The sequence below is a fragment of the Nansenia antarctica genome, assembly GCF_963989245.1.
Source record: "Nansenia antarctica genome assembly, chromosome: 9".
NCBI lineage: Eukaryota > Metazoa > Chordata > Actinopteri > Argentiniformes > Microstomatidae > Nansenia > Nansenia antarctica.
In genome coordinates, this window is record NC_137679.1 from 32,518,319 (window position 1) to 32,530,818 (window position 12,500).

General features: G+C 45.8%; 2 protein-coding genes across 3 annotated transcripts in view; one reads left to right on the forward strand and one right to left on the reverse strand.

The window, feature by feature from the left end:
* The window catches only part of whamm (WASP homolog associated with actin, golgi membranes and microtubules), a gene marked incomplete at its 5' end in the record, with an annotated part of 14,141 nt that extends 8,461 nt beyond the window's left edge, over positions 1 to 5,680 (forward strand). The window contains 6 exons of the mRNA XM_080539965.1: positions 701 to 885; positions 1,218 to 1,304; positions 1,952 to 2,047; positions 2,871 to 3,294; positions 3,708 to 3,865; positions 4,554 to 5,680. Of these exons, the coding sequence (XP_080396091.1) occupies positions 701 to 885; positions 1,218 to 1,304; positions 1,952 to 2,047; positions 2,871 to 3,294; positions 3,708 to 3,865; positions 4,554 to 4,715 (1,112 nt within the window). The 3' untranslated portion in view covers positions 4,716 to 5,680. The remainder of the gene's footprint in view (positions 1 to 700; positions 886 to 1,217; positions 1,305 to 1,951; positions 2,048 to 2,870; positions 3,295 to 3,707; positions 3,866 to 4,553) is intronic.
* Positions 5,681 to 9,748: 4,068 nt separating this feature from the next.
* homer2 (homer scaffold protein 2) overlaps positions 9,749 to 12,500 on the reverse strand; it is a gene marked incomplete at its 3' end in the record, with an annotated part of 39,930 nt that continues 37,178 nt past the window's right edge. For both annotated transcript variants that reach the window (XM_080538830.1, XM_080538829.1), the window contains exon 9: positions 9,749 to 9,937. In XM_080538830.1, coding sequence (XP_080394956.1) covers positions 9,749 to 9,937 — 189 coding nt within the window. The remainder of the gene's footprint in view (positions 9,938 to 12,500) is intronic.

Below are 12,500 nucleotides of genomic sequence, written 5' to 3' on the forward strand. Positions count from 1 at the left end.
GTGTGCTACGCCACGTATGTACCCCAAAGCATATTTACCGTAACATGAGTCCCTGAGGAAAAGGAAGGATAGAGAACCAGAGAGGGAAAAACAGAACGAAATCTGAATCTATCTGAAATGAAATGCTGTGTCTGTAGAGGCCTGTTGAGGACGTCACACTCAAAGACGGGAGTGAAAGGTGGGGAAACACGGTAGCAGCAGGCAGCTGAGCTGGGTGAGTGAGCGGAGATTGAGATTGAGAACAGCAAACTAGCTACTTTCCATAGATGTTATATACGGCTACATAGGAGCTCGTCTTGTGCCAGTTCCCTACCACCTGCCAATTCCTACCAATCCTAGAGCCAACACAAACAGCGTTTCAGATCCACGATATGAAATCGACCACGGTGTCACATATTTGCCCAGAAATAAGCGTTACCTTTAGCAATAGCCTTGCTATGACTGTGATTGGGGGAGTTCTCGTTCTTTTTCATATGCCAGTATATATATATATATATATATATATATATATATATATATATATATATAGTATTATATGTTGTAATTAACTGTTAATTTTGTACTTGTTTGCCAGTAAATAATATATATAGAAAATATAAAAAAATATTTTAAAGGTCTAGTCGTAACCCTTCATTGGCTGGTGTGTGTGTGTGTGTGTGTGTGTGTGTGTGTGTGTGTGTGTGTGTGTGTGTGTGTTTAGAGCTGAAAGAGCAGGTGGTCTATTACGATGTGTGTGAGGACCCTGAGGAGCTACAGAGCATGGTCCAGACAGGTACACACGCTGGCTCCGCCCCTCCTGTCAATCACCTGAGCCGACGCCTACAGACACTGGAGGCCAAGAGAGGCAACATCTGTGCCCGCCGAGCATACCTCCGCAACAAGAGGGTGTGTGTGTGTGTGTGTGTGTGTTTCTATATTGGCAGTAGGCACAGTGTGTGTGTGTGTGCGTGTGTATATATACTGTATGTCTCTGCGTATGTATCTGTGTGTGGCTATGTGTTTCTATATAGGCAGTAGGCACAGTGTGTGCGTGTGCGTGCGTGCGTGCGTGCATGCGTGCGTGTGTATATATATGTCTCTGCGTATGTATCTGTGTGTGGCTATGTGTTTCTATATAGGCAGTAGGCACAGTGTGTCTGTGGCTGTGTGTGTTTCTATAGACAGTATGTGTAATGTGTGTGTGTGTGTGTGTGTGTGTGTCTTTCCCCCTACTGTAGGATAAGTGTGTGGAGGCCAATGAGCAGAAGCACCGTGCCTCTCAACAGAGCTCCTCCCAGCACTCCCAGCACCACGGCGTGCACCTGGTGGGTAACCATGACAACGGGGGCAGGCCCACTCACAGAACCGCCCACACGGCAGAGACCAGGGTTCACATTATCTCTCTGTTTCTCACGCTCTCCCCATATCTCTCTCTCTCTGTCTCTCTCTCTCTCTGTCTCTCTCTCTGTCTCTCCCTCTCTGTCTCTCTCTCTCTGTCTCTCTCTCTCTCTCTCTCTCTCTCTCTCTCTCTCTCTCTGTCTCTGTCTCTCTCTCTTTGTCTCTGTCTCTCTCTCTGTCTCTCTCTCTCTCTGTCTCTCTCTCTCTCTCTGTCTCTCTCTCTTTGTCTCTGTCTCTCTCTCTGTCTCTCCCTCTCTGTCTCTCTCTCTCTCTCTGTCTCTCTCTCTCTCTCTCTGTCTCTGTCTCTCTCTCTTTGTCTCTGTCTCTCTCTCTGTCTCTCTCTCTCTCTGTCTCTCTCTCTCTCTGTCTCTCCCTCTCTGTCTCTCTCTGTCTCTGTCTCTGTCTCTCTCTCTCTCTTGTTTAATCAACATCTGGCTAAGTGGCTTTAACCCTTCTAAGGTAGCACAGCACACGTTGTTGCGAAATACATTTAATTTTCTCTCATTCTACGTTTAGTTTTATCACTCTCTGTCTCTCATGCTATCTGTCTCTCCCTCTCTCCTTGTCCCTGCAGAAGCGAGAGAAGAGGAAAGAGGAGGATGAGCAGAGGAAAGAGTGGGTGGATCAGGAGAGGGAGAAGACCCTGAGTAGACTACGTTCCTTCAGAGAGGTGAATCTCTTTCTCTCTTTCTCTCTTTATTCTCTCCCTCTCCATTCTACTGTCTCTCTATCTCTCTCTTCCCCCGCACTCTTTCTTTCTACCTATCTCTCACCTACGCCCTCTCTCTCTCTGCTCTCCCTCTGTCCCCCTCTCCCCCTCTCCCCCTCTCTCCCTCTCTCCCTCTCTCCCTCTCTCCCTCTCTCCCTCTCTCCCTCTCCCTCTCCCTTCAATAATGCCTAAGCAGTCCCTTCCCTCTGACTCTCTCTGGTACAATCCCTAAGCAACCCACTCGTTCATTTACTCTCTGTGCGTCAGAGGCACAGCTCTGTGTGTGTGTGTGTGTGTGTGTGTGTCTGTGTGAGTGTTTAGTGCTGGGGTAAAGTAATCACACTTTATTTTATGCAGTAATCAGGCTATCGGACCTACTTAAGACAAACAGTCTTGAAAGGGAAAGTGTCTATGATATCAGGGAGTCATAGAGGGGTTACTGACTAGGTTACTGATCCCCTCCATTGCTTTGACCCCTCTAACTTTGTTAGGTCATTGACTACCTGGAGGGAGGGAGGGAGGGAGGGAGGGAAGGAAGGAAGGAAGGAAGGAAGGAAGGAAGGAAGGAAGGAAGGAAGGAAGGAAGGAAGGAAGGAAGGAAGGAAGGAAGGAAGGAAGGAAGGAAGGAAGGAAGGAAGGAAGGAAGGAAGGAAGGAAGGAAGGAAGGAAGGAAGGAGGGAGGGAGGGAGGGAAGGAGGGATGGATGGAGGATTGATTGATTGATTGATTGATGTGTGCCTGTATATTTCTAAAATAGTTTCCTCTCCTCCTATCTTTTCCCCAGAGGCGACCGGGCCAGTATGTCCTGAAGACCCCTCGCTCAAAGATGGCTCCCAGAGAGACCCTATGTTCTGACCCCTCCCAGCCACTGTCAATCATCAGCCTTGGCCCCTCCCCTTCCCCTGTTTCCAGAAAGACCCTCAAGAAACAGACACCCAAACCAAAAGACATCCCCGTTCAAATCTACGCCCCGCCACCACCACCACCACCTCCTCCTTCAGCACCAGCAACCACCCCTGGAGCAGCCACTCCCGCCCAGACCTCCGCTCCTCCCCCGCCTCCTCCACCTCCCCCCCCCCCACCCCTGCCTCCTCCCCCTCCCCCTCTCCCTGCCCTCGAACCCTCTCAGAGGGAGGCCGAGGACATCCCCATGCCTCTGCGGGAGGCCACTCCCTTCCCTGCCAAGAACACCCTCAAACAAAACCTAGGTGAGAACGGAGAGCTGTCGTCCAAAGGTCCAAACCAGACGAAATGTTAACTACTACGCGAGGCCTAGCCGCTTGTTGTTGTGAACAAACTGTGTTACGGCGGTGAAATTAAGGAGGTGGTGTTTAGCCACCCTTGGAAGGCAATTGAAGGACAAAACGTAGAGATAAGGTGTTCTTATTGATATAAAACCAACGTGTTTAGGCTTCACAGCCTTTATCAGGTGTCCATCAGCTCCATGAAAGCATAAAAGCCGGAAAGCAACACAGGCGGCATTTTTTTTAACGGCTTTGTTCTTCGTTTGTCCTTAGAGGGCTTCCATACCTCTTCCATGTCTAGTCTGCTCCTCCACTCATGCACCTTGGTTGGACTATAAAGTCAAGTGTGTGTGTGTGTCCCTCTCACTCTCTCCCAGGTTCCATGGATGAGGTGTTGGCCTCGTTGCAGCGTGGTCAGATCCAGCTGCGTCGTGTCCAGCCCCCAGCCCCCCCTGGCCCCGCCGGGGCACCCCCTGGTGGTGACATGAGGGAAAGCATCATGTCTGCCATCAGACATGGGGTCTTACTTAAGAAGGTGAGCCCATGCTATGTCATATAATAAGCAAACATCAAAATCCATCTCTATTTTACTCTCTTTACTTAATGTTATTCTGTGCCGGGGGACCTACAGGGTGGGTAGGCTTTTGTTCTAGCCCAGCACAAGCACATCTGGTTGTAGTTACTGATAGTTTCAACCACTGTTACGAGTGGGTCACTCTTTTTTTGCGTTTTCCTGCATGGAACTAATTCTGCTTCGACTTAAACCATGCCGTTTCTGCATCTGATCTAAATGGACAATGGAAGCAATTTACCATGAGAGGAAGGGGGTTGTGGACTCAATTACTACTGGTACAGGGTTGTGGCACGAGGCGAATGTGATTACCCGCCCTCGAATGGTAAATTGCTTTTCTACAACAGCCACCACATAATATAAAAAATAAATACACAGTTGTAACATTAAATTCATGTATTTACAATCATTAATCATTTCAGAATACATATATCCTTCCGCCACAGAATATAGTCCCATAAACAAGATCAACCATTGCATTGTAGGTCAGCACAGGTGTTCTTAATCAGATTGATTGGGAGGCGCATTGATACTGGAAATGCGGTCTGAACAGTGGGTTGTTGAGATATTTACCACTGTTGCTAGCCAATCAGAATCCAGTATCCAAACATGCAGTTGTAGAAAAAGCCTTTTTTGACGTTTGAACTTGTAGACGCGCCCACCTCGCCCGGAGGCCCAGGGGAGCCGAGACTCTGACCTGGAGCGCAGCATCAAGGAGGCCATGCAGAGGATGAAGAGGGTCTCTGCTGACTCGGACGATGAAGACTCGGACGGAGGAGAGGAGGAGACGCGGTCGGAGGATTGGGACAACTGAGAGCTCAGACACACTCAGACATACTGGAAACCCATACTGTCTATCAATCTATAATCAATAGGGTTAACCGTCAATCCTGTTTTGCAATTGTGCAGGTTTACGTTTCGGAGTTTGATCGTTTAACACTGCAGTGCTCTGCAATAAAACAGTAACCGTAGCAACTTCTTTGGCTAAGGTTTGAATCTGAACAAACTCATGATCGTCAGGGGCTTTTGTGTTTGCATATTAACCTGACGATGTGACATTGAAGTATTGTCTCATGAATGAATTACGCCACAGGAAGTTGTAGGCAGCATGAACTAACTGTTGAGAGCTGGGAATGTTTGTAGTCGTGAAGTAATGTTTATGGTACTACATTACATATAGGCTCTGTTTTAATATCGTTTGTCTGTGTGTCTGTCTGTCTGTCTGTTGAGAGACTGTCACCTAAGGAGGTGTAATCTTGTCTTAATGCTTTTCCTACTACGCCATCATAACTCAGATGACCCAATAAACCTTGGATATTGGTCTCTGCCCTTTATGAATGAGTGGGAGGAGCTTTGACCAGTTTAGTGCCATCCCATAATAGTCATGGCTGTGGGTTGAAGTCACCTGTATGCACAGATCTAACATCAGCTCCTCCTCTCCCTCCCCAACCCAAAATAGGGAGTGAGGGGGGTAAAATGATCCTAGATCAGTTGTCTAGAGGCAACATCATCCTTCGCCTTGAACATACTCACCACTGGTGTTGAGCCTGTGATGTACTGCACTTGATTCGTTTGGACTTTGTTGTGAGGAGATGAAGGTATGACAGAGTGTTTGAGAGCACTGATTATGTTGTTGCAGCGTTTGTGTTGGTTTGTTGGTTGTACTGTACCACTAGGCACCTGTTTCTGTTTTTACCCCATTTCTTTGTTTTGTAAGCCACGGTCATCAAACTATGCTCAAGTGCCTTTAGGATCATGTAATTCATCATAAGAATGTCATTCACCAATAAAATAGTTGTTGAATGCAGTTACTTTGTGGCGATATTGATTGAATATGAAGTTTGCAGGACTAATATCCCGGTAAGTGAACTGGCTGGGATACACTCACTTAGACTCACTCAAACTAACTCAAACTCCCTTGAACTCACTCACTGAACACGATCGTGGCCAGAAACAGTCCTTATGTTATTTCCATGAGCAGTAGCCAACCACAGAAAAAGAAAAGCTTCATACGTACTCATTGTAATGCATGGTTTGACGACCCTTCATGATTAGGCATATTCAGCTCCTCTATCTACTCTGGTAGCTCTCCATAACATGATGACTGTTTTAATAGCATCTTATTTCCTGGGCTCGCTGTGTATCACTATTATCCTTTCATCATGTGTGTATCATTGTCTGTGTGCTGGTGACATCCTGGTGCCTCCTCAGAAGGGACACTCGCATCGGGAGGAGGCAGGGATACACCGCAGGTGTTGGGTAAACCCCACCGACCAGGCGAGCGTCGACGAGAAATCCCGGCAGCGGGCGTTACTATGGCAACAGATAGTCTCAGCGTCCGCGGCCTACAGTGCCATCTTCAGACACAGACACACACACACACACACACACACACACACACACACACACACACACACACACTCTCTGCAGCACCTCTTTTAATGATGTTTTCCCATCTCGCCCACTCACCACCACCCATCACACAATGAGCCCTGCAAAGAGACTGAGGGAAAGAGAGATGGAGACATGCACTGAGAAAGAGATGGAGACATGCACTGAGAGAGAGAGATGCTGCTCGTCATAGCCTGCCATTTCCCTGCTATGAGGTCATGTGTCCATACTGACGGTGAAGTGATGAGACTAGATTCAACGCAAAGCCCTGTCAGTAAAAGTGATGAAAACATGATTGCTCTCTTGTAACCCCCCTGAGTGGATCAGCACCAGTATGGTGAACTCTCTTGACCCCTCGCTCCTGCTCCTTGTGACAACCACCACGGGTCTCTTCCTCAGTGTGGGCAATATAAACAAAACAAAAACAATCATCCATGAGGTGGAGGACGATTGAATCTGGACTGTAATTAAATATCCGTCCTCCCAGGGGGTCTGGATCTGGACAGGTCCGTTTCACACTCAATCATTTACATAGCCGCTTACCACAAGAGGTGGATCAATACGGGAGTGTGTGGGATCAAGTTGCCTTGGCAACGTGTCCTCCGATTCCGCAATTGCAGCCGTTTCCTCTGTGAGATGTGGGAAACACACCAGGGGGTGCCGCGTCCCGATAGTCTGGCGCGGTTACGTCTCCTTGTCTCCTTCCCCTTCATCTGCGTTCATCTGAAAGTACAGGATAGGAGGATACGCACATACCCAGGTACGCATGAAAGCCAGCAACATATCTCTTTCACCCCGTTCTGACTTGTCAGATCAGTGCAGATGAAGTTAAGGAGACCACTTTAGACTTTATACTTTTGAGAAGTTTGGAGTTCAGCCCAACTCCCCCTCACTCCATCCTCACCTTCTATGAACCCAGAGAGCACTGTCAGGAGCAGGGGAGTTCACACTCCACACTACCAGGCAGAACCTCCACTCACACATTACACAATACCAGCAGTACTGAGATGATTCCAGGGGAGGCTGGTGGAGGTAGAAATCGGAGGACAGGTTTGTTGTAATGCATGGATGAGCCCACAATGAGCCCATCCTCAGATGTTCTACCTTCACCAGCCTCCACTGGTTGAAACATATTGTGTCTCTCTGCAGCGTTGATGCCTGCAACTTGTTGTCCCGATGTCAAGCAGTGAATAATGACTCTCATATCGTTGCGGTCTCATGTGTAGTTGCTTTGTATTGAAAAGAGAGACACTGTAACACACATTGTAATTAAACTATATTTTAAGAATTGTCAATTCTATATGGTACAATATTCAACAGCAGGAGTCACAAAAATGGATAGGAGTCATTTGTTGACAGGAAGGATTCGGTCATGTCATGTTGTTGTTGTTGTTGTTGTTGTTGTTGTTCTTCTTATTATTATTATTCAAATGACGCTCCTGGAAGTCTGTATTCTTGTAGGATGAACAGTTGGTTTACAGGGGGAAACGAAGGACAAAAAGCAGAAGTCCTTCTGCAGACAACTCCGTCTTGTGAAAACAATTCTCAAACAGTGATAGAAAATATACACTTATAGCATGATAGTTTTTCCACAAATATTCCACTAGAAGATGTCCCTTTGATTTCAGTGAAAGTACAATATTCAAATACAGCAACAGTGCTGCATACTAAAAAGGTAGACTTCACACATCTTTAAAAAACTGAGAAACTATTAAATGACACCACCCTGCTCCCAAAATAATCTATTATAAAAAGTTTGAGGCCAGAAAATTGGTACATATACTGTACATTATACTTGTAGAGAAACAGACTTGTACGTTAAGGTAACGTTGTTCATATACTGGGTAAGTACTATCTAAAGAGACTAGCTGAGAATTCAAATAGGCACCGACATAAAGAAATTAGCAAAACAAACAAAAAACAAAATAAAGAATCCCATAGATTTGTATCGAAGGCTTACACGATCTGTTGTTCAAATAAAGTATACTTTCACATTATTTCATCCGCCTAGCAGCAAACAACGAAATCCCTCACCCCCCAAAAAACACCACCTTAGAAAAAAAGAACAAAAGTAGTGTGGGAAGCACATATCCTCGACATGAACAGCAGACATCATTCTTTTTCTACAAATGAATGAAAACAAATCTCTGTTATCATACATGCAAAATCCTTTGAAACACTGCACTCATTACAAATGGGTTTTCTAGCATAGTTTGGGTCTCTGGTTTAGTTAACATTTTGGAGGAGGCTTATTTTCTTATGCACATACAATCTTGTAGACTGTGTACCCAAAGGACCCGCAAACGGTTCCTGAAAGCTGTTCCAATCTCTTTGTCGTTACTAAACAACTACCTGACGGGTTTTCATTTGATCATTTTAATCATCTCAGAGGAACATCTCAATGACCAGATTCTCTACCTGAACCAGCTGGTCTATTCTCTATCTATCTATTAACTATCAATTCAAAACAGACTTCAATCACCTTCAATTCCCTTTCCTTCGCCAAGGTGTTTTTTTGCGCTGTGGACACATTACCAAAGGAATCCATAATAAATATGTTGGGTTTTTTTCCAGAGAAATATCAAAGCTAGTTTGTTACTATGGTGATGGTCATCACTCTGGTTCTGGCCGGTTCTTTTCGCCAGGTGGGGGCGACCCCGCCCAGAGGCACTTTGTGACACGGCCGAATGTCATGTATGTGCATATTATCTAACGAGTACAAACTGTCAATCAAACACACCTGAGATCAACATGAAGCAATAAGAGTCTTTACAAAATATCGTCATCTCGAATTTCATGAGGTGGCCAGTAGGATTAAGATCAATTATTACTTCACTGCATTCCGTTTTTTTTGTGTTTTTATTTTTTTTACATTAGCCCTTTAAACCCATTTCTTGCCTCACTTTGCCCAGACTGCCGGTAGAGAACTGTGGCAGCCATTAGAACGCCAGGCAACCCTAACCCTGACAACCCTAACCCTGACAACCCTAACCCTGACAACCTAAGAACCCTCCACCTGTTCTACAGCCCATTTCTCCCCACAGAAACAGATCAGTAACCAGTGAGTGTGGCTCTGGATTCTGTTCCAGAATGCTGACAGGAGATGGAACCATCAGGGTGAGCATTCCAGTCTCTGCCCTTGCTTGCCCTCTCTCTCTCTCTCTCTCTCTCTCTCTCTCTCTCTCTCTCTCTCTCTCTCTCTCTCTCTCTCTCTCTCTCTCTCTCTCTCTCTCTCTCTCTTTCTCTCTTTCTCTCTCTCTTTCTCTCTCTCTCTCTCTCTCTCTCTCTCTCTCTCTCTTTTCCTTCTTACTGTAGAGTTTGTTTATAGCTGATTGTTTCAGTTTGCAGACTCCACTTTGGGGTAGTGGGGTGCCACAGAGTCCTGGCCTGAAGACGTAATAGATTCTCCATAACTAACCTCTCCCCTCCTGCACTCTCTCCCTCCCCCCCACCCTCTCAGTTATCCATCCCCAGCTTGGACAGACCCTGTCTGAACTCGTGGAGCTCGTCGATCTTGCCGTCCAGGACATCCATGAACTTCTTTAACTCTCCCTTCATGTGGCCTTGCTTATGCTGACTGTCCTCCACGTCCCCCTGAAGACCGCCTATCCTCTCCTCCAGTTCTTTGTTCTTCACCTCCTCGGCCTGGGGACACAGAGACATTACAACGTCAGCAGTTGAAGACATTGAAACAGAAAGCGATTTAGCTTACAGGCCAAGGGGATCTTATGTCATTGAATAAAAGTGAAATACTCCATTCCTTGAGCTATGTATGCATATCTTTGGTTCAATCATGCATTATCTCAATGAGAGATTTGCAGAAAAAATAGTTAATCACATGTGTCTCGAGTCAAGATTCAGTCCTAATGATGCCATTTGAGGGGTCATAAGGTGATCCTGGTATGACACCCTATACTGTTGAAAGCAGACATAAGCATGTCATAAGGCAGACATACGCATAACATAAGGCAGACATAAGCATGTCATAAGGCAGACATAAGCATGTCATAAGGCAGACATAAGCATGTCATATAGCTTGTTAGCAAGAGGGCTATTTCTGCACCAATCACACCAAGTCAATTTCTTGTATGTGCGAATATACAATATACAATGAAAATAATTCTGTTACGGCAGACATAAGCATGTGATAAGGCAGACATGAGCATGTGATAAGGCAGACACAGGGTCTTGAGATGAGGCAACAAGTGTGACGCCAGTGGGGCCATCAGGGGGAGGGGGGGGCGCAAAAATAGGAGGTCTAAAATGGTGGCATTCGCCAGCTGACTCCTGCAACCTGATCTAGGGTGCCTCCTTTCAATATAGAGGGAGCCAGCCCTGTGAGCACAGAGCTAGAACTGTTACAGTCGCTAACACTTAATAATGACGTTAATTTATAGGTCATTCGAAACCCATTTAGAGAATTGACGGAACAGTCAAAGGCACTCAGGCCGAGGATTGTTGCGCCTAATATGGCAGAGGAGGGAGTGGGATGCATAATTGCCATAGCAATAGCAATTGTCGCATGTGTTTAATGTGGCCCTACTGATTCACTAAACATTTGCACCATGGTACAAATTGCTCTTGTTTCTTTTTTTTACACAGGAAATTACACATAGTAATAGGTAGAGCAAAACAAAGAGGTTCCAAATAAAGAGTACGATAAGGAGGGGGACAATTAAATAAAACACACATCAACTTTTAAAACACATCATGTTCTGTTTGGTTTTTGATGATTTATCCCATTTTGAAAACAAAACTGGTGCAAAAATGCCCAGAGAAAGGAACTTCATTCTAAACTCTATTTCTATGGCTGCTTATTGACCGGAGGGTCTTGGTTGGAGGGCATTGTTTCTAAAGGAAGAAGTATTTGAGGTATGCCATTGTTGATTTTACTTCTCTACTCAGTCTGTAAAGCACTAGCCTTATTGTCAGATGAGATTCTGCTTTAGCATGGTATGTAGTTACGAGTTGGCAAAGGCAGGAACAGATCTGGCAAACAAGCTTCAAACAAAAATACTAGAAGAATGCCATTGTTGGTTTTTATTTCCCTCCGTACCCCAGTACCCAGCATGCCTAGCACCACATGCATGACAGCTTGGATGATGAAATCACACTGGGAGTCAGTCAGAAACAGGGAGGGAGGATAGCGTCATTATCGATACAACTCATATCAGACTCATGCAGGCAGGCACATTGTCACTACTTCATGGGCTGGCAGCCTGGGTTTTATCCAGACACAGAGATACTTTGATGAATGGGTGAAGTTAAATGGACTGCACTTATATAGCGCCTTTATCCAAAGCGCTTTACAACGGCCTCTCATTCACCCATTCACACACACATTCACACACCAATGGCGGCAAGCTACCATGCAAGGCCCTGGCCCGCTCACTGGGAGCAATTTGGGGTTCAGTGTCTTGCCCAAGGACACTTCGAAATGTGGCCTGCCAGGGCTCGAACCGCTGTTCTGCCAACCTTGCGATCATTAGACAGCAGCTCTACCTCCTGCGCCACAGCCGCCCCTGTGTTAGAAGTTAAAAACAGGGATGAAGATAACAGGTGTTTTTTCTGTTGCCGTGGAGAAAGAACATGAATCAATACGGTCCTCTGGGTGTTCTGTCAACAATGGAATCTCACACCTATCTGAGCCTCCAGCACACATCCGCACGCTCTCGGATCGGAGAGCTGAAATGTTGCAAGCCTAGCCTCTTCCGAGCCAGCCACGAGAGAGAGCTGTCACCAAGCCTCTCCTAGATCTTCAGCTGTTTTCGTAATCAGTCAAGTGGTTAGATTAGATCACAATCCTCTCAGTCAAAGAAGATCACTCTTTATATTCAAGAGCAGACCCCCAGAGAGAGAGCTGGGACTTAAATAGTTACCATTGTGAGAAGGACTTAACCCTTTACCAAAGTGGAACAGGAGAGAATACCATTTTAATAACAGGGCTGATCATATCAGCCTAACCTTTTAACATTCCTCAGTATTATTAATAGCGCACAAAAGGACCAATATTAATAGTGACTCTGTAACAATGACACCAATTATAACCTCTTACTTATAAAATACAATGAACACTGCAATAACAGAGAGAGGTGTGTGTGTGTGCGTGTGTGTGTGCGTGTGTGTGTGTACATGACTGAGACAGTGAGTCACCAGCCTGAGACAGAATGAAATGATCTTGTCCGCCATTTCCTCCCTGAGAGCAAAA